The sequence below is a fragment of the Gouania willdenowi genome, chromosome 20, assembly GCF_900634775.1.
Source record: "Gouania willdenowi chromosome 20, fGouWil2.1, whole genome shotgun sequence".
Classification (NCBI taxonomy): domain Eukaryota; kingdom Metazoa; phylum Chordata; class Actinopteri; order Blenniiformes; family Gobiesocidae; genus Gouania; species Gouania willdenowi.
This window is the reverse complement of record NC_041063.1, coordinates 26,167,038-26,187,183: the sequence shown is the minus strand read 5'-3', so window position 1 is coordinate 26,187,183 and position 20,146 is coordinate 26,167,038. Positions and strand designations below refer to the sequence as shown.

The following is a 20,146-nucleotide window of genomic DNA, read 5'->3' as shown; positions in this document are numbered from 1 at the left end:
CCAGTGCTCAAAAAATAACATTGCTTCTCCAAGTAGGACTTACACCATTACATTACTTTTCCATTTAGTCCAACCCACATTCGTAATCTGTGCAACAAAATGTTCTGGTCCAGAGTAGGACCGAAAATTCTGCTGGAAACAGCAGAGTTCGCTGAATCAACCTGAGCCTCTTTGAAAAACTTTATTTGGTAAAAACTCTTCATTTTTAACTATCAAACGGTAGAAAGTGGCCATGTATATACAGTTTTTAGCAGATCGCTGTCATGGTCCCATCACTGCTTTATGTCACAAGTTGTTTTCAATTTAAAAAATACATTTTCAAAATGCAAACAGCAGAGCGATGTGAATATAATTTGTTTACAAGTTGAATAGAAGTGTGTAATTGTTGCTTGTTTCTGCAACGTTAGGAGAAAATTGCCCAATCTTTGTTTTTTTAGGGAAAATTGATGTATTTTACATTTCAGCACAGGCGCTAGTGACAAACAATAACGCTATAAGAAAGGTAAAATCACCCGTGATGAGTCACTGAAAAACAAAATACAAATGAATGGAAATTTCTCTAAAGAAAACAAGTTTGTTCCTCGAAAAAACACAATTCAAACTTTGCTCTCTTGATTCGTTCATTATTTGCAAATGATTGCACAGTTAAATGCGGTTTAGAGTGACAGCTGATGAAGGTTATACATGAATAAACGTTTCACAGTTTTGTGCAAGAGATTTTTCACATCATCAAAGGTTTCGTTGCTGTGCGATTTCAAGATGACCAAGTGGTAAAAGCAACAAAAGACTGAAACCTCCACCATAAATGAGAAATGTTGTAATTAGTAATGCTGTCTCACCAGTTGTTTACCGCATTTACTAAAATTCTGCATAAATAAGCAAAGTAATAAAGTCAAACCTGCGACATCTTAATTTCCCTCCAGCATATTAACGTTGCATAACTAATGAGCTTTGACTAGATTTTAAATACAAAAGGAAAAATGGAGAATTCACTTTTTTATTTTCGCTTTTTTAAAAAAGTTCAAAGTTTTAAATCAAATTGGTCAATTACAAACCGAGATATGCATTTTTGAAAATTTGCCAATTATGAGCAATAAAGGTTTTTTGATTTATAAAACTGATTCAGATTCCAGATATTGATCCAGATCATCCTCAAAATCTAATTCCTTGTTTTTTTTTCCCATTTTAGATTTTTCCTGAAAATTCGTTCAAAGTCTGTCCATTAGTTCTTGACTGTTGACAGACGAACAAACCAATAAATAAATAAACAAACGCTTATATAAATGTTTTAAAGGGAGCATACTGCCTAGTATTTTTTATTTAAATATATACCAGGAAAATTACACTGATATAGTGATAATCTCAATAAATTTAGAAAAACAAAAACAATCTTTATAAATCCAGCAGAGATCAAGCAGATTGCCTGTTAAACTCCCATTAGGTAAAATTGTTGTAATTCTCCTTCATCCATGTGTTAGAATAGATGTATTAATATTAGAAAACAATTCCTCTTGTTAGTGTTTGGATGTAACTGAGGTTTCCATTGGGAATTCAAACCTTTAGCATCTGAATAATATCCACTGTTATCCATAGTATATAGCCGTTTTCAAGGTGTAAATCCTTGTTTAAATCTGAAATAAAATGGATTAAAAGTGACCAAAAACTGACAGAAAAAATGAGGAAAAGGGTTCAAAGCCTCAATATTAGAACAGTTAGTCGGAGCAATTAGTTTAAACTGGCAAATAATGCATGACAACGCGTGAATGTGGTTAAATTGGCTTAAATAAGCATGAAATATGGTGAAAAGAGGTATAAAGTGACAACATTGACGACATTAGTTGGGGAAAGTGGTGGAAAGGGTTTGTAAGTGCTGAAAATGTCTTGAAAGTGGAAAAAATGTGCAAAAAAGGTGTTTTTTGATGAAGAAATAGGAGTAATGTAGCAAAATTGCATAAAAAGGAGCAAAAATAGATAAATCCTTATTTTAATCAGAAATAAAATAAATAGGTTGAAAGGGACCAAAAATGGTGGAAAAGGTGGTGAAATGGCATTTAAAAAAAAAAAAAAAAAACACAGAAATTGGTTAAAAGTTGCAAATTAGAGTGGACAAAAACAGACAGAAAAAGGGTTTAAAGAGTTCAAACTGTCAGTATTGGCTAAGGGGTGGGGGTATGACAAAAAATGGCAAATAAAATAAGCATGAAATATAGTGAAAAGAGGTTAAAAGTGATATTAATGGGTCAACATATGTGACATTAGGTGGAAAAGTAGCGGAAAGAAGTGCTGAAAATGTTTTGAAAGTGTAAAAAATGTGCAGAAAAGGCATTGAAATTTGATGGAGAAGTGGCAGAAATGGGAGTAATGTAGCAAAAATACATTAAAAGGAGATGAAAATAGGTTAAAATATGGCAAGTTTGGTGTAGTTGTAGAAAAAGAGTAAATATAAGCAAAAATGGGATCAAATTAAAAGAAAAAAAAAAAACCTTCTTAGATTCTTAACGACATCTGGCGACCCACTCCCAGTGTCTCACTTCCCCAAGGTTGAAAACCCCTGCTTTAGAGATTGGACTTTCCCCTTGAGCAGGACACCATTCCCATGATGTTTCACATCTAAAAGTCCCTAAAGCCTCTTTGTTATTCCACAAACTTAAGTCTTCACTTTGATGGAGCACAAAACTATCATTTAGTCAAAGTCTGATCAGGTCTGAAAGGATTTCTTTCTAAAAACACATGCTTGATACATGCCAAAGACTTTAAAATAAGCAGAAAACCCTCTTAAGATTACACTGACTTTGTTTTAAAGGGCCGGTACAAAGACACTTCCTGCTGCTGATCCTTCTGTGCACGTGTGTGTTTGTGGTCGGCTGCTGAAACCTCCTCAAAATACATGATTTGGGGTTAACGTGACTTACAGCTGAACTTGCCCAACCCTAAACTGTGTGTGTGTGTGTGCGCGTGTGTGTTTATCCTCCTGTGAAACCCTATAATAGGCATTCATGAGTGTGCCAGCAGTAGATACTATAGCTGTTTTTGTTGCTGTATTACTGTCCAAAGCTACCTTGGCCTTTTTCAGTCACTGTTTGTCTGAAGTTGAATTGTTTTTCTCACCGTTTCCTTTCAGCGGATCAACTCCACTGATGTGCAGTAGGAACAACATTAAGACTTGATTTTCTGGCGGTTGACAGGAGCTTTACAATAGTTTATTATATAGCTCAGTGCGTTGCAATATACCGTTGCTTATATGCTATTACAAAGACGCCGTACCTGCACTTTGAGTGAATTTACTAGTAATCGTATTTGCTTCGGAACGCATACATCCTCTCTTCTTTGAATTCAATTTATTTCAGCAGGGAGAAGAATAGAGCCTCAATTGACAGGATTTGATTGGAGTTTATATTGTGAGCTCGGTGTTAAATAATGACGTTACGGTGTCAATATGGAACGTGTGTGGAGAAGTTTTCATCAACATATCAGAGCTGGAAGGACGGGAAACTATAGAACAATATGTGTTGTTTAGGGTGAGAAATTTCCAGGGAAACTTAAGCTGCTTTAGCACCAGTTTAGTCGTAGACTGGAACTGAATGGATGGAAACAGCTGATCATTTTATCACCTTGGTTTGCATTGATTGAACCACATCTGATCTGGTCTAGTTACATGAACTAACTACATCTGATCTGGTGCAGTTACATGAACATGAACTTTCAGAAATCTATTTTAATAATTCAGAAATTTGAGGTGACCCCACATAGGGTCCTGACCCCATGGTTGAAAAACACTGATTTAATGGCTTCTGAATAGATTTTTCTATAGTTTTTATCATTTCCGGTTATCTTATGTCTATGATGGGACCAAGACTGACACTTTATTTATTCATTTTTCACTTTTTCTGTTTTTTAAGTACCCCCTCTAGTGCCATTGTGTACCCTTAGGGGTACACATACCCCCATTTCAGAAACAATGCTATAGATAGATAGATAGATAGATAGATAGATAGATAGATACTTTATTGATCATTTACCAGAAATTAAGATGTTGCAAAAGCATACATGCATCTATAATTCTAAAATACATAAACAAAAGTGCATAAATGTGGACATCATTAACAGTGTGCATTGAATAACCTAATAACAGACGAGCGTTCTGACTGAAGGTGCTGTTGGTAATTCATGACTGCTTTGAGTTTTGGGTATGAAGTAGTGATGTTGATGGATTCTTGTTCAACACGACATTTTAGTCAAAGTATTTTAATTTGGCACTTTTTGTTATTTACGTGAACCCATTCTCAGGGTCTCCCCCCCGTACACACACACACACACACACGCACACACACACAATTAGATTTTAAACACACACATAAAGAATGAAGCTTAGAACCATGAAACAAGCAGTTTTGACGAGTTAACCTTCATCTTGATAAAGAGGAAATGAAAGTCCCCCATTCATGCTAACCTCCCACCTTCGTTTACTAGCCCCCGTCCTCCTAAATCACGCCTTTGTGACGGAGGGAAAGGGGGAAGCTTGGTTGCCCTGGGCTACGTAGGTAGCTTCCACAATAGCAGTTTTACAAGGTTTCGAATATTTACGAGGGTTTGTCAAAAACAAAAAAACTCTGGCACCCTTTTAGAGTTACAAGTTAAGATTGAGTACGCAAGAAATACCCCGATGTATACTATATGGCAGATGTGTCAAACTCATTTAACTTCAGGGGCCAAATATATAGTAAAATAGTTTGATCTTAAGAGGGCCGCAGAGTTTAGTCGGGAAAATGAGCAATTTCAAACAGTAATTTCCCAGTTTGCACTTCCACATTTGAAGAATACATAAAGTATGTATACGGCGTCGACAATATCTAAGCAATAAGTGACAGATATCAGTCCCTGCAGGATTTTCTCTTTTAAATTTCATTGTTTTTGTGACTCATTTCTATTTAATTTTGGGAAATTATGAGACATAATTTCAGGAAAATTGAGTCACTTGAACAATTTGAGATTTAAATTGAATGCAGTCGTGATTAGAGCATGGGGAAAATTACAATCCTCCAAATATTGTAGTTTGTTATATTAGAAGAGCTGAGATATGGACAACTGAATTATTTGGTCATTTGCACAATAATTGAGGTCTTTTTTTACTTTTTCCTGCAGGCCGAATTGGATGATCTAAAGGGCCAGATTTGGCCCCTGGGCCTTGAGTTTGACACATGTGCTATAAGGGAACATTAGTCATACTCAACTGTCCCATGATGCATTGCAAGCGGAATGTAAAATGGTCCTGGGAACGACTTCAAGCTAAAAATCAAACATCCCCTTTTCAAAATAAAAGCATCACTTTTTGTTTTCCATTTGTTTTGTTTTTTGTGGACTCTTGTTTTGAAGTTTTTCGGAAGTTTTTTCAGTTGCACAATGGTCGATAATCTCAGAAATGTCGGCGTTAAATGCGTTTCCGTGAGTTTTATTGATCAAATGAAGAAAATTGATATTCTACTTGGTCACTTTCTCACTTAAAATGTTCTCAGAACTTTCAAAGTAAAGGTGGAGAATCAACAGATATGTAGCCTCAGTGTGCTTCTTGGAAAACTTGGAAGTATACTTATGCTCATCATCCTAATCATAGGATGTTATATTATTTAGTAGACCGTAGATATATCACGATATGTTTTTGCATGAACGATTATCGATATGCTCACGCTTTCTTTCAAAACCTTTTCTGCTTTTTCACTAAAATGTGCAGGTACGTCTTCACAGAAATGTTGTCAGTGTTTGTTGAAGGAACCAATATATTGTTTACGGGAATATTGTACTATACTGGTGTCACTGGTAAGAAATACCCAATTATTGTTTATAGAAAACGCTATTGGAGATACTTATTCATTTACATGGTATGTTGACATTTATTTACAGACATGTTGCACTAAAATAATGTCACTGTTCATAGGACACTTTTTCAATGTATTGTCTTTCAGAGATATAAAATAAAAATGTATTTATTCACTTAACCTTTTTTTTTTCTTATGTCATAGATTATCGTAGATTGATTTCTGACCAATATATCAAGAATCGCAATATCGTCATATTGTGAGGTAATCGTTATCGTGACCTTTGTATCGCGTATCGTGAGGTTCCCACCCCTAGTAGACAGTGTATACTCATTGAGGTTGTAGTCTGGTACATTTTCCAACACAGCCACTGACCCTGATGCTGATCGTTTCTACCGCTCACTGCTGATCAATCATCAGATTTATCATTTCCTCCATTACTCTCACCTTATTTACTGACATTAACCAGCAGCTGGAAAGTTCTAATTTGGGCTCAACTCAGAGTCGAGTGGTGAGCATCTAATTTAGACACAAATGGATTGAAGTGATTAATGTAGACACACAAAAAAAAAACCTTGACAGAGACATTTTCATTTTATTTTCCTGAAGCCGAGGCAATTTTCCAAACTAATCCCAAGTGTGTCACATTTATCTGCCGCCCACCCGAACCTTTATTCAGATCCATCTCCAGATCTGCTCCCTGTTGCATTAGGATGTGACAAAGCTAAGCCGTGTGAGCATTAGCCTTGATTTCACTGGGTCTGGCTCGGCCACGTTTAACGGCAGGTTGCAGGTGTTTTTGTCATTTGTTCAAATAAAGAGTAGTGGTGTTGTTAACCCCTCGCTCAATACTGGAGATGGATGGTGTTGTTGAAAAGTGTTCTATAAAGCAGTGGTTCTCAAACTCTTTTGGCTAAAGTTCCCCTTTTTTCTTATTTCTTAATCCAAGCCCCTCCTTTGTCTGACGACAACGTTTTTGCTTAGAAAACTATTTAAAAACAACTATATATCATAATGATGGAATTAATAAGTGATAACACACATTCCAAAGCAATGATTCTCAACTGGTGGGTCGCGGACCAGTACTATGTGGGTTAATTAATCTCTCTCATGTTGGACTTGTCTTTTATTTTGAAAGAAACTTTTTTTTTTGACAGGCATGCTGTGAAACGCAAGTTACACACGAAAATACATGGATTTATGTTTTAAAAAAGATTATGTATGTGTGTTTTCAACAGATATTTTTTCTAAAACAAAACTTGGTCTGAAGAATTCTAAAATAAAAAAAAAAGTGGGTTGCTAATTAATGCCCGTGGCAAAATGTGGGTCCCAGGGTGAAACCAGTTGAGAACCCCTGTTCTAAAGAATCTCATTTTGTAAATAAGTGGAAAGAAATATTTAGTGTAGCGATTCCCAACATTTTTTGGGTCGTGACCCATACAAGGAGTTTTGCTGCCATGACCCCATTTTTATATCAAGAAGAATTTCTGGTGACCCAAAGACATTTTTTTTTTACTATATTTATATTTCACAAACGGAAAGTATAGAAATACAGTTGTTTAAAATTATGTTTTAATAAAAAAGAAAGACAGAAAAAAAAAAAATCTATTTAAATTTTTCAGAAATTCCAGGTGAACCCATTTAAACTCCAGGTGACCCCACATGGGGTCCCGACCCCAAGGTTGAAAAACACTGATTGAGTGGCTCCTGATTAGATTTAATTATATAGTTTTTGTCATTTCCACTTTCTCTGTTGTGCTGTTGCGTACCCCCATTTGAGAAACACTGGTATAAGTGATACGTGTGTGTTTTGCACAGGAGGAGTGTCAGAACTACATCAGGGTGCTGCTGGTTAACGGGAACAGGTTGTTTACCTGTGGAACCAACGCCTTCACCCCCATCTGCACCAACAGGACGGTACGTTTCACTGCTTTTATTTAATCAGATTTGTTTTAATTACAACTGAAAATAAGTGCAAACAGTTTTTTATGAACAAGAACAAGTGAAAATGGAACACATTTGTATGTGTTAGAACTTTTTTTAAATTTCAAGTTAAGTGTAACTTTTTAATGACTTGCTGCAGATAATGTTACTTTATGAAGAAAAAAAAGGAGATATTATTTTGATGAATAAAATAAATGAATAGGTTTTTAATTAAAAAAAAAAAAAAAAACAATTTCATAGTACTAATTGGTTTTGAGTTCAAATAGTTTTGACAGCAGATTCCAAAATGTGAGAAGTAGTTTGAGTTTAACTTCTTTAGTGAAATATCTCTTTTAATAAATAATTCATAATAATTCATATCTTTTCTTTTTTTTAATATAAGACCAAAATGCAGTTTATTGCAAAATGCAAAGTTTATTGAGGTCATCTTCAAGTAATTTGTCCTTCGGTGGAGAAAATATATATTTTAATGAATAGTTTTTAGTATTTAGTTTTATTTAAGTGAAGGAATGTCTTTATTTAACATTTTACGCACACATGACTCTTAATTGTTATTTACTATGTGCTTACTATAAAATTTGAGCTAAAATTGTTATTTTTATTTGGTTTTTTTAAGTATTTGCCTGAAGGTGAGACTCATAAATGAACAGATAAGTAAACATTGCATTTTAAAAAGAAAAGCGAATATTTCTCGTGCTGTATCTTTTATTTTTTTGCTGTGTTTCTGTGATGCAGCTTGTTGCCATGGTTGATTATGTAAACCTGGCCTTTGTGTGTTTGGAGAACACGGCGAGTACGTGATGAAGGTTGACAGCGCTAGGAGTTGTCCTCTAACTTTACCTATTCCTTTCACATACAGACATTCTGCCAGTTACGTAAACAACATAAATATGAAGGCTGAACTGTTATTGACTGAGCTGACAATGTGGAGTTGAATTCAGCTTTGATCAAAGTCTGATTTCACGTTGGCAGGTTTTACTGTTGCAGGTCTTTGACTTCTCTTTCTGTTGTGTTGGAAGGACAAGCGTATTCCCTACTGTATTGTCCCTAAACTTCTTACATAACTTCCATCACAATATTGCCTTGTGCTCATTTCTCCTAATCATTGTGACGATGACCTCTAAAGAAAGTCAAATCTCTACAGTTCTGCTCATTCTCTCCAGCCGCACCAAATAATGTAGACTTTACTTTTTGTGCCACGTCGCATTGTATTTTCATCTTCTTCATTTTTCTGGAGAGCAGAGCTGCCCGACCTGTCATACCTCCACACACTTTGAGAAGTGTATGGAGGTATAACGGTTGTAAAAAAGGTTGTTAAAGGGTTGTAACACTGTAAACCAGTGTAACAACCCTGTAACGCTGGTTTAAAGCGTTACAGGGTTGTTACAGGGACGGGGCTTTAAAGCTGATAATATGGTGCTTGGTTAACATAAACCGTGTCAAAAATAAAATGTATTTTTACAGTTTATAATGGCCTTGTTACCTAAAGACAAAACGTTGCCTTAAACTTGAGGCCCGACCTGGGTTTATATCTTCCCATAGACTCTAGGTCTAGGTTAGAGTCATCAGCCAATCCAGGAGCTTCATGTTTTTAGTCTAAAACAGAAATAATCTCATACATATGTAATGGCCCGGGACATGTTCGAGCCAGAAACCCCAACAAACTTTTTTCCAGGTTTGAGGGTCTGGTATGTCCACCAGATAAAATGTATAGCAGATATTTTTGTATATTCTGATAAAGTAGGTAGAGCTGTATTTTAGTTTCCTATGTGACGTAGTTCCTGAGATATTGGAAGCTGAAAATGGAAGAAAAATAAGGACCCCCCCACACACACACACACACACACACACTAAATTGGCCATGTCTCATCAGACAAGTATTCCGCCAAGTATTCATCAGATCAAACTAAAAATTAGTGCTATTACCAGTAAATAATCATGTAACAATTGGTAATTGCCATAATCTTGAGGCCTGACTTGTGTTTTTATCTTCCCATAGACTCTAGGTCCTGGCTAGAGTCATCGGCCAATCCAGGAGCTTCGTCTTTTCAGTCTAAAACAGAAATAATCTCATACATACGTAATGGCCAGGGTCATTATAGTCAGGGTTCAGTATCTGTATGTCTTAAACACTCCTGTGAGAGTTATTGATGGAGTATAAGTGGAAGATGAGCCATCTGGATAAAATACATATTAGGATCATTCCTAATCGACAGAAATGGCTCATTTCACCTCTTTCTCTAACTATTGCTCTACTCTGGCTCAGGTTTTTCAAAGTAATGTCCTCTAACCATCAGAGTTGTCTACTGCTGAGTGCTGAACTCATGCTGTGGATTTCTTATGATGTGCCGTGTGTTGGTGTTGTGGTTTTTCTGTAGTTTTCCCTGAAATATAGTATTCTGTTAAATCCCTCATGAGTCAGACGGCGTAAACCACTATTTGTTTTTGTTCCACGACTGGCGATGTGAAAAAGAACAAGTGGTCGCTTTGGTTTTGCAGAGATGAAGATGTTTACGAGGGAAAACATCTTAGGTTTACCAGAACTTTGTGATTCTGGTGAAAGAGGTCACATAATAAATAAATACACTGTTGTTCCCTCTGTTAATTATGACAAATAGTGTACTTATTTAGCTAGTGCACAAGCAGCATTTATTGTTTATTGTTTATATGGATCCCCATTCACTTCCACCATAGTGGTTGCTGGTCTTCCTGGGGACCCTAATTAAAAAAAAAGGTTGGTTGTATTGTATTTTGTCTCAGACCATAGGTCAAGACAAGGTACAATGCATTTCTTGAACACTAGTAAAGTAAGAACTCTTTAAGACTAGACGGGACGCCTTGTTTTGGACGACTTGAAACTTTGCTATATCTGTTCTATTAGCAGCAGACCAGAGCTTAATTTGGGCCAGAGTAAGATCAGGCACCTCCCAGATTTTGACCGGCCCTTATTTGATTGGATCCAACATCTCATTTGCTTTTAGGTGCTTTGATTACATTTTGAATTATTATATTTGGACAGTTGTCTCTTTTATTGAGTTGAAATCACTGGAAATGTCATTGTAAACACAAAAGTGAATGTAAAAACTGAGCACGAGTGAGGAAGAGAGGGGAAGTGAGTAGAAAATAGATAAAAACAAAAGACAGGAGGTTGGATTTAAAGAGTTTTTTAAGCCAATAAGTGAAGCTAAGCCTGAGGTAAACAAATCCAAGGTGCAGCGTGTGGGTGTGGGATACATATGTATGTGTATATACGTATATATGCATATGTGTGTATCCATAAAATGAAGAATCCGTCCTTAAGACTGCTCTACTGTAAAGTGTCTTGAGATACCATTGGTTATGATTTGGCGCTATACAAATAAAAGATTGATTGATTGATTGATTGATTGATTGCAGCGCAGCATTTAGCGTAGCGACTAGCAACACCTGTAGCGATGATGCTAATGCAGGAGAACCTGCCTCCAACAGACAGGACACAGGAGGAGAACTATCCAGGGGACATGAGGAGGACTCAGGGACGAGAGAAGAGAAGGAGACCACGGCTAAAGTTCTGATATAGACATTAAGACAGAGGCTCAGTTCAAAGCTAAGATGAGCTGCTGCTCTAGGTTTATGAAAGACAAGGCAGGTATTGACTGGGAAATACTGTATGTAAAATAAAGTTGCAAGGATACAAAGTTTTTTTTTTTTTTTGGTTGTTTTGGACAAATAAAATGTAAGCACACATTATCTTTTGTGCTGTGCTGCTGATTCATTAGAGGAGTTATGGCCTTATGGGTGTAAAAGTTAGTAAATATTTAGTATTTTTGGGTTTTTGTGTTCTCATTTAGCGGTGATTTAGCGCTGTCCTTGGTGCTGAAACATGGCAGGTTTTGACAGCTGTCACTCAGAGTGAGAGACGGAGCTTCTTTAACGCTGATTTATCAATATTTTATTAAACATTTAGGTTAATTGGTTGTTGGCTCATTTAGTTAGCAAGAGGCGCTTTAAAAATGTTTTTATTTCGTGATATTTTTGCCTTCAACGACACGCAGCCACAGAACATGTAGCTTAGCAATAATCAAGAGAAGGGATTGAACTACCAGTTTTATAATTATTGGATCGACAAAGTAAGAGCGTTTACGCCAATGTCCCCATGTTGTTTTTAACCTTGAACAACAATCGTACAATTCCAAGTATCGGCAACTTGTTTGATTCCAAGAAATGTTCAACGTTGCTAATGTGATGACATTTGTTCTTGTCCAAAAGCATTTCATCCAAAGGTCGCCAGCTCATAAAGACTGTTTACCACTGTGAAAGTACATATAGTGAAAATGTCATGACATTACGGCGGGATTTCATCACTGGTGTTTACTCACTGAGCGTCTGATAAGAGAGAACAAGCAGGATATCGATCGTATCATACATTCTCTGAAGTTAGTGATAAAACTTTGAAGAATTGAAGGTTTATTTTTTTGGTTAGATCAGGATAGGTCATGTAGAGCGTCCCATTTTCCATTTAAAAATCCCCGGTGAGGGCTTAGTCTGAGTTTAGAAGATGAAGAACATCATATAGTGAGATTTTAAATTTCTGTTTCTCCGACCATTTGTTTACGGACACTAATTACATGTAAATGCGTAATATTGCCCCAAAAGCATCCATGTTCTAATTTGTTGGAACGGGTCTGTATATCGGGTAAAAATCACCTGGCGTTAGTGTTGGCGTTATGAATTTTAGCGATAGTGTTCTAGGGTTAAAAAATTAAATTTAAACTAACCCTAGACTTTCGGTGAGGTTTAAACAACCTTCACATTGAACATGTTTGAAGACCAGGCTTCATAAAAATACATTTGTGCATTTATAATTGCAAAGTTTAGTCTTTAGTATAAACCATTATAGGCTCAGACATGGCTTGAGTTAACAGAAGTGTGTGTGTGTGACAGATGTGTCATTTAGCTGCCACACATTGTGAAATATTATTGACAACTCTGCCCGTTACCAAACCTCAGAACGCACACAAACTTGTGCCTGGATGTCCTTATTTTACCTGAATAGTCACTGGAGTGTCTCAGTGGTGCCATGCACAGCATCCAACTGGCTGTGTGTGTGTGCGTGCGAGCGTGCAAGCTGTTTATCTTTACAAATGCTTTATCAGACACACATAAAGTGACTCTGTGTCCTCACGGTGCAGCTGCAGGGCCCACACACAGACGCCTTTAGCTTCCTCTCCTCAGAATGCAACAGGCGTGCTGCAATGCTTCCACTTAACCCTCATCCTCCTGTTTTATAAATGGACCAATTGATAAATTCAGCTTCCATTTTAACCTGGCAGAGCTCCAGCAGCTCTATAGAGAGATCACGGTCTAAGAAAAACCAAACACAGCATCCAAATCTAACTTTAAAGTTTATTTTCATGACTGTTCAGACAGCATATGTGGGGCAGTGCAAAAATGGGTCAAAGTGGCAATAAGAAAATAAGTTGAATGGGGGAATGAAAAGATGTAGAAATGGGGAGGAAAGAGTGAAAAAAGTGTCAGAAAGAAGGAAAAATGGGTAATAAGTGACTAAGAATTTATTTTATTTATTTATTTATTCAGTTTATTTCCGACATGGTTACATTCACTTTTTTTTTTACATTTTTTTTTTTTTTTGTTCATGCCGAAAAATGAGACGAGAGAAGCAGTTTGCTTATCTAGGTCCCGTCCCCTGTTTTGTACACTGAAAATTGGCAAAAAATTGCAATAAAAGAGTAAAAAGTGACTAAAATGCACCAAAAGCAGTCATAAAAATGGGCAAATAAAGAGGAAAAGGGTGATATTTAATTGCAAAAGGCAGCTGAGATGGGCGAACAATAGTGAAATAGGGCAAACAATGGGGAACAAAAAAGACAAAATATTGGATGAAAAGGAAACAAGTGGGATTATTGGGCAATCTGTAGTTTATATGGATGAAAAATGGCAAAAAATTGGTAAAGAAAAGGCAATAATTGATAAAAATGGCAAAAACTAAAAAAAAATCCGAAAAGTGTCACAAATGTTGAAAAGGGGACAAAAATGGGACAAAGGAAGTGGCAAAATGAGCCACAAATAGGTTAAAATGTTTAAAATGTTCCCCCTTTTTTAGGTTTTCAGGGGAATAATAATTAAAATGAAGACGTAAAGTACCACAGGTTGGACACAAAATGTTTTTTTTTTTTTTTTTTATCATAATGGAAGAGAATTCATGGATAGATTAGTCCAGGGGTGTCAAACTCATTTTAGTTCAAGGGTCACAGACGAACCAGTTTGATTTTGTCAAGAAAAAAAAAAATACTGTTATACTTCGACCTCCATCGTATTTGATCTAAAACTTACAAAAAGTCCTGTTTTCACTGTTTTTTTTTTACTTTAAACAAAATGTTCCTGTGGGCCGGATTAAATGAGCTGGTGGGCCCAACTTGGCCCGCGGGCCTTGAGTTTGACATGTGTGATTTTGTGGAATCAAATAGCAAACGGGAATCAGTCTCTGTCACTTCATGTCCGAGTCGCTCACGTCGTCTGATTGATAGAAAAAGCAATCGCGTTGAGAATAATTGGAGTCACTGCTCGTGCTCGTCCTCAAGCCCAGATTAAAGCAATCCTTTGCTTTGCATTCTTCCATGAAGCACAAACCACGAGCTAATCCTTCTTGTACAACGTGTTTACTTTTGCACCACAGAATGTAATTACATCTTGGATTTTTAAAATTGCATTTCTCCGTTTGGTATTCAAGTCAGAGCTACTGAGCTGTAGCTTATACTTTAAAACCAGTGCAGTGTGTCAGGAGTTCAGGTCACACTGTAAAGTCACACTCTGTAGTATACATTACAAACTCAATGAGTTTACATTAAATCACAATCCACTTTTTTTAAGATTAAACCAACCAAAAATTCAAAAATGGCTGAAAACTAAAGTTTCTTTCAAAATAATAGACAAGTCCAACATATTCATTTTTGCCCAGTACAGGTCTTCGAGCCACTCTTGGGTCCCGACCCACCAGTTGAGAACGTAAAAATGACAGAAAAAAACATTTACTATTGTGTAAGATGTATAGATATCGCAGCACCTCCAAATACACAACAAATTTATAATTTTCCTATGCTTATACTACATGATGATGGCGGACGTTTTTTTATCTGGAATTGATGAAAAAAAAAACATTTAAAAAATTCTTTCACCATCTTTTACTTTTCATAATATCAAGGATATTGTAAGTGCATTTAAGTCTAAGGTCACTTAATGCTTGGATATTGTCTGTCTCTTATACTTTATATGGAATTTATACCTGGAAGTGTAAATATTTATGTTGAAAAGCTCTTTTTCCTGCCTAAAATTTAAAAACCTAGTATACATTCGGGTAATTCTCGCATACTGAATTTTTTCATACTATCTAATGTGAACGCTTTACTTATTAAATATGATGACAGACTTAGTATGAGTATTACGTTAGTATGACATTTACAACACAGCCACTATGTTGGATTTTTATTTACATTTAAGGGAATCCAAAGACATCACAGCCCATACTAAGTTAACACTTTAGCTAACTTGATGAAAGGTTTCCTATTTGTGTCAGACAGCTGCTTAATGATAAAACTGTTTTCTTTTGCTAACGATTCTAAATATGTTTCCTGATTAAGTCTAGCAGCGCTGAAGGTTTCGCTTGTCGACATCATTGTGTGTGTGTGTGTGTGTGTTAACTTTCTCAGTAGACGTAAACCAAATAAGACATAATGAGATGATCTCTTTAAAGTCTGTTGCATTTACATAATGACAGAAACAAACACAACATTCCCAGCCTCTCCTGGTTTGCATTTTAATGTTGTCCTTTGATGTTCTGTTCCACTTTTATTTAATGCAAGTTTTCTACAAAAAGATGTTTCTTCAAAAAGCAGTGATACTGTAATACATTACCAAAAAGTATTACAGGTCAGTGTTTGAGCTGATTCAGCGGCAGTGTAGTCACAACCAATCACAATCACAGGTTTTTGTAGCACCACTGTGTTGGGTACATATCATATCACTCTAAAATGTTATGGTTTCATTTATTCAGGAAATGTACTTTGATCTCCTGACATGTTTCGACTGTCAACTGCCAGTCATCTTCAAAGGCATCTGCTGATCGCTTTGATGTTTTCTTGATTTCCGCATAATATTTCCAGCAAGTTGTCTTTTTTATAATAATATGTTAAGGTTTCATTTATTCAAACTACTGTTTTTTTAGGAAATTTACTTTGATCTCCTGACATTTTTCGACTGTCAACTGCCAGTCTCCTTCAGAGGCATCTGCTGAACGCATTGATGTTTTCTTGACTTTCGCGTTATAATTCTAGCAAGTTTATTTTAACTAACCAACAATCAAGTTGGCCAAACACAGAAAATAACTGATAAAGACAATCAGCAGACACCTCTGAGGAAGACTGGCAGTTGAAAACATGTCAGGAGGTCAAAGTAAATATCCTGAAAAAAGTTGTTTGAGCATATTAAAAAAAAAAAAAAAAAAAGACATTGAACTTATCGGATATATCATGCAGAACTAAAGAAAACATCAAAGCGATCAGCAGACACCTCTGAGGAAGACTGGAAGTTGACAGTCAAAACATGTCAGGAGATCAAAGTAAATTTCATGAAAAAATGTGTCTGAATAAATGAAACCGTAAGAAATTATTGAAAAAGACAAAATGAACTTGCTGGAATTATTACGCGGAACTAAAGAAAACATCAAAGCGATCAGCAGATGCCTCTGAGGAAGACTGGCAGTTGACAATCAAAACTTGACAGGAGATCAAAGTAAATTTCCTGAAAAAAAGTCGTCTGAATAAATGAAACCTTAAGATATTCTAAAAAGATGACAAAACGAACATGTAATGTAATTATTGTATCACTTGCTGGTTTCCCTGCAGCTCACCAATCTGACAGAGATTCACGATCAGATCAGCGGGATGGCTCGATGTCCCTACAATCCCATGCACAACTCCACCGCCCTCATCACCTCCAGCGGGGAACTCTACGCCGCGACTGCCATGGACTTCTCCGGTAGAGACCCCGCCATCTATCGCAGCCTGGGCGGCCTGCCACCGCTCCGTACAGCTCAGTACAACTCCAAATGGTTAAACGGTACGTGTTACGCAGCAGTGACAGTAACACACCAACAGTTCACCTCAGGGTTGTCTGTATTCCAACTGTGCTCCTAGAATAAGGATAACTTCTTTTATTCAAATATTATTTGATTTCTATGTTTGTAAAATCATTGGAAAGCTTAGAAATCACACTTTCAGAATCTGTAAATAATTTAAAATGCCCCTGTACACGAGACGTGTGACGTAAGAAATGGCAGCTGGAGAATCGCTTGAAATATGTAAACCAGGAACAAGTTGGCATCAGAGAAACATGGAAAAAGGAAACATTCATTTTCTGAGAAAATAGTGATTTTCAGATTATTTATAGCAAAATATGCTCGTTTCCAGGATTCAAGGATTTTTATTAACATGTACATAATAACATCTCCAAGGTCCCTGTTAAGCCTTTATAAAGAATAGAGTGAAAATAGTAATAGTAATAAAATTGAAAAACATCAGCAACAAAATAGAATATATACAAAATAATACAAAATACAACAATAATAATAATAATAAACAATATACAAAATCCAAAACAATAGAAAACCAACAGCAACAGCATTATAAAGAGTTAGCTGAAGTAAAAATGAAGTTATAAAGACAGCACTTCATGCATGAAATAACCATAATGAAGGTTTTAAAACAGTAATCTATGTTTTTGGCTATCCACTCACTTTTGTTATTGTTTTCAGTCAGTAAACTGCACGTTGAAGTAAAACACATGAAGCATCTATTCTGATTAACGCTAGCGCTGCGGTTCGATTCAACTCAGAGAGTAAAGATAATATTATTAGAAAGCTTAGAAATCACACTTTCAGAATCTGTAAATAATTCAAAATTAATAATAATAATAATAATGCATCAATTTTATATAGCGCTTTTTTGGACACTCAAAAACGCTTTACAGAATTAAGGGATTATTCTGTCACTCCACACTTAGTGGTGGTAAGCTACTATTGTAGCCACAGCTGCCCTGGGGCAGACTGTCAAAATAGAGGCTGCCATAGTGCGCCATCGGCCCCTCCCACCACCACCAACACACACACACTACATTCATACTAGGCAATGTGGGTGAAGTGCCTTGCCCAAGGACACAATGACAGATACCACTGAGGTGACTGTCGTCCACTGTTGCACCTGGACTTTTCAGTGGTCTCCATCATCTACTAACCAGACCCAGACCTGCTTAACTTCACAGATCTAACGAGGCTGGTGTGACCATTTAAAGAAGGTTTATCTCTTCATTACTAATTCATTAACCAATAAATGAGAAAGTCATTGAGTGAATGGATGCTCTGCAGTCACCAATGATGACTATCTAAGGTGTCATTTTTCCACCTGGAACAACCTGTGATTCAATGTCTTGCTGAAGGACACTTAGGCACGTGGACAGGGATAGTTCCTGCTCTACTAACCAAACCACTGGCTCCAGTTTACCATGTGAACGCTGGTAGAAGTGGTTGGAGAGAGGCTTTCTTTGCTCAAGCTGCAAACACTAAAATAGAACATTCTCCTTTGAACATCAGCTCTGCACCTGGTACGGATACTTTTCTAACGTGAGGAAATCTGCCTTGCCTGAAGGATTGCCTGCCCATTCAAACCACCACTGCTCCCCATTATGCAGTGGCACACTGACAAAGAAAGTGCTTCAAAACATTTTGCTGGTTTTAATTAAAAAAAAAAAAAAGTCTTGGTAACACTTTATTTGACGTTTTATACATAAGGCTGACATTACGCTGTCATCATCTGTCGTTAGCATGAATAAAGTGTCATGAAGGCTGTCAGTAAGTGTAAAGTGATGTGATGGTTCGACGTTGAGAAGACGTCTCTGGCGGGTGCAGAGTGAAAGTATTAGGGATGTCGTCTGGACGACCCAAGTTGGATTCAAACCCCTGACCGCTAAGCTTTCAAGTGCTTCCTTACCCGTTGCCCCACTGTAGCAATCATTGTACATCACAAATCATTATTCAGTATTATCTACAGTCATTAAATACATATCCTGTTGTATTTTAGTAGCGTTCATATATTGCTTTTTGATCTTTTTTAAGAATAATGTAAACATTGAGCCTTAATTGTCACTGATCAAGCCGACGGAATCCAACCTGTCTATTTTTTTACGTCTTTTCTAGTCGTCCCGGTGACGTCTGTAAAAACTTTCACACAGCACATGCCAGAGACGTCTTCTCAATGCTTGGACCACCATGGTGGTCATTTTTAATTATACGCCGACATCTCTGGGACATATTGCATGTGAGCAAACGTTCTCCTTGTAACATTGGTGCGATGTTTGTGTGCCAGAAGGATTAGGGTTAGGGTAACAAACGACACTTAATGACACCTTATTCATGCTAATGACAGGTATCACGTATAGCATAATAACGTATCGTCAGCCTTTATTAATAAAACTTCAAGCAAAGTGTTACCGAAAGTGCTTCTTTTTTTTGTTGTTTTGTTTTTTGCTTTGTTTTGGTTTTAATCCAAAAAATACATTTATGTTGTAGTTTACAGTGGAACTAAAACACAATTTATTTCTACCTTATTCTATATACCAGGGCCCAAAGTGAACAATTATCAATCAATTTCCATTCAGGCTGCATCACTTCAAGCTCGAACTTCAGACGGCTTAAAGTGTCCCCGTCTCAGAGACGCTGCAGGTCAATCACTGCGATGTCAGTAAATTACGTTTATCTGATTAACGTTTAAATGAAAATAGATTAAGAACTACCACGTCCATTGGTTGACAGTAATCTTGTACGAGAGGGTTTGATAACTCATTTTATGGAAAATGGATTTTTGCACCTCCGTCTCCGCCTGAGATGGAGATGCGAGGAAAGGCTTTCATTTTCATAGACAACTACTGGCCCGGGGGCCACATGCGGCCCTCGGTCTAATTTTGTGCGGCCCCCAAAGTTAATGAGCAAGATTAATCCAGAAATACACAAAGTGACCAAAAGAAATACCAAAAACAGCAACAAAAACACCACACAAAATGACTCCAAAAAACATGCAAAATTATGGGAAATGACCAGAAAATAATTCATGAAAAATACACAAAACGACTACGAAAATGACTCTGAAATGCACAAAATAACTCATAACTCACCAAATAACAAAACTATACAGAATGACAGAAAACTATCCAAAACAACAAAAAATGCGCAAAATGACTCCAAAAACATACAAAACACTTAAAAACACACAAAACAACAACAAATATACATAAAACAACACAAATCAAGAGAAAAACATACAAAGCAACACAAACAATGTGCT

The 20,146-nt window shown here is 36.6% G+C and overlaps 1 protein-coding gene across 3 annotated transcripts in view; it reads left to right on the top strand.

Annotated features, from left to right (window-relative positions):
• Positions 1-20,146, top strand: part of sema5a (sema domain, seven thrombospondin repeats (type 1 and type 1-like), transmembrane domain (TM) and short cytoplasmic domain, (semaphorin) 5A) — a 233,000-nt gene that overhangs the window by 122,324 nt on the left and 90,530 nt on the right. For all 3 annotated transcript variants that reach the window (XR_003672528.1, XM_028434683.1, XM_028434682.1), the window contains 2 exons: positions 7,632-7,730; positions 16,658-16,871. Coding sequence is in view for 2 of the 3 variants with exons in the window: in XM_028434683.1 (XP_028290484.1) it covers positions 7,632-7,730; positions 16,658-16,871 (313 nt within the window). In the remaining variant the exon portion in view is untranslated. The remainder of the gene's footprint in view (positions 1-7,631; positions 7,731-16,657; positions 16,872-20,146) is intronic.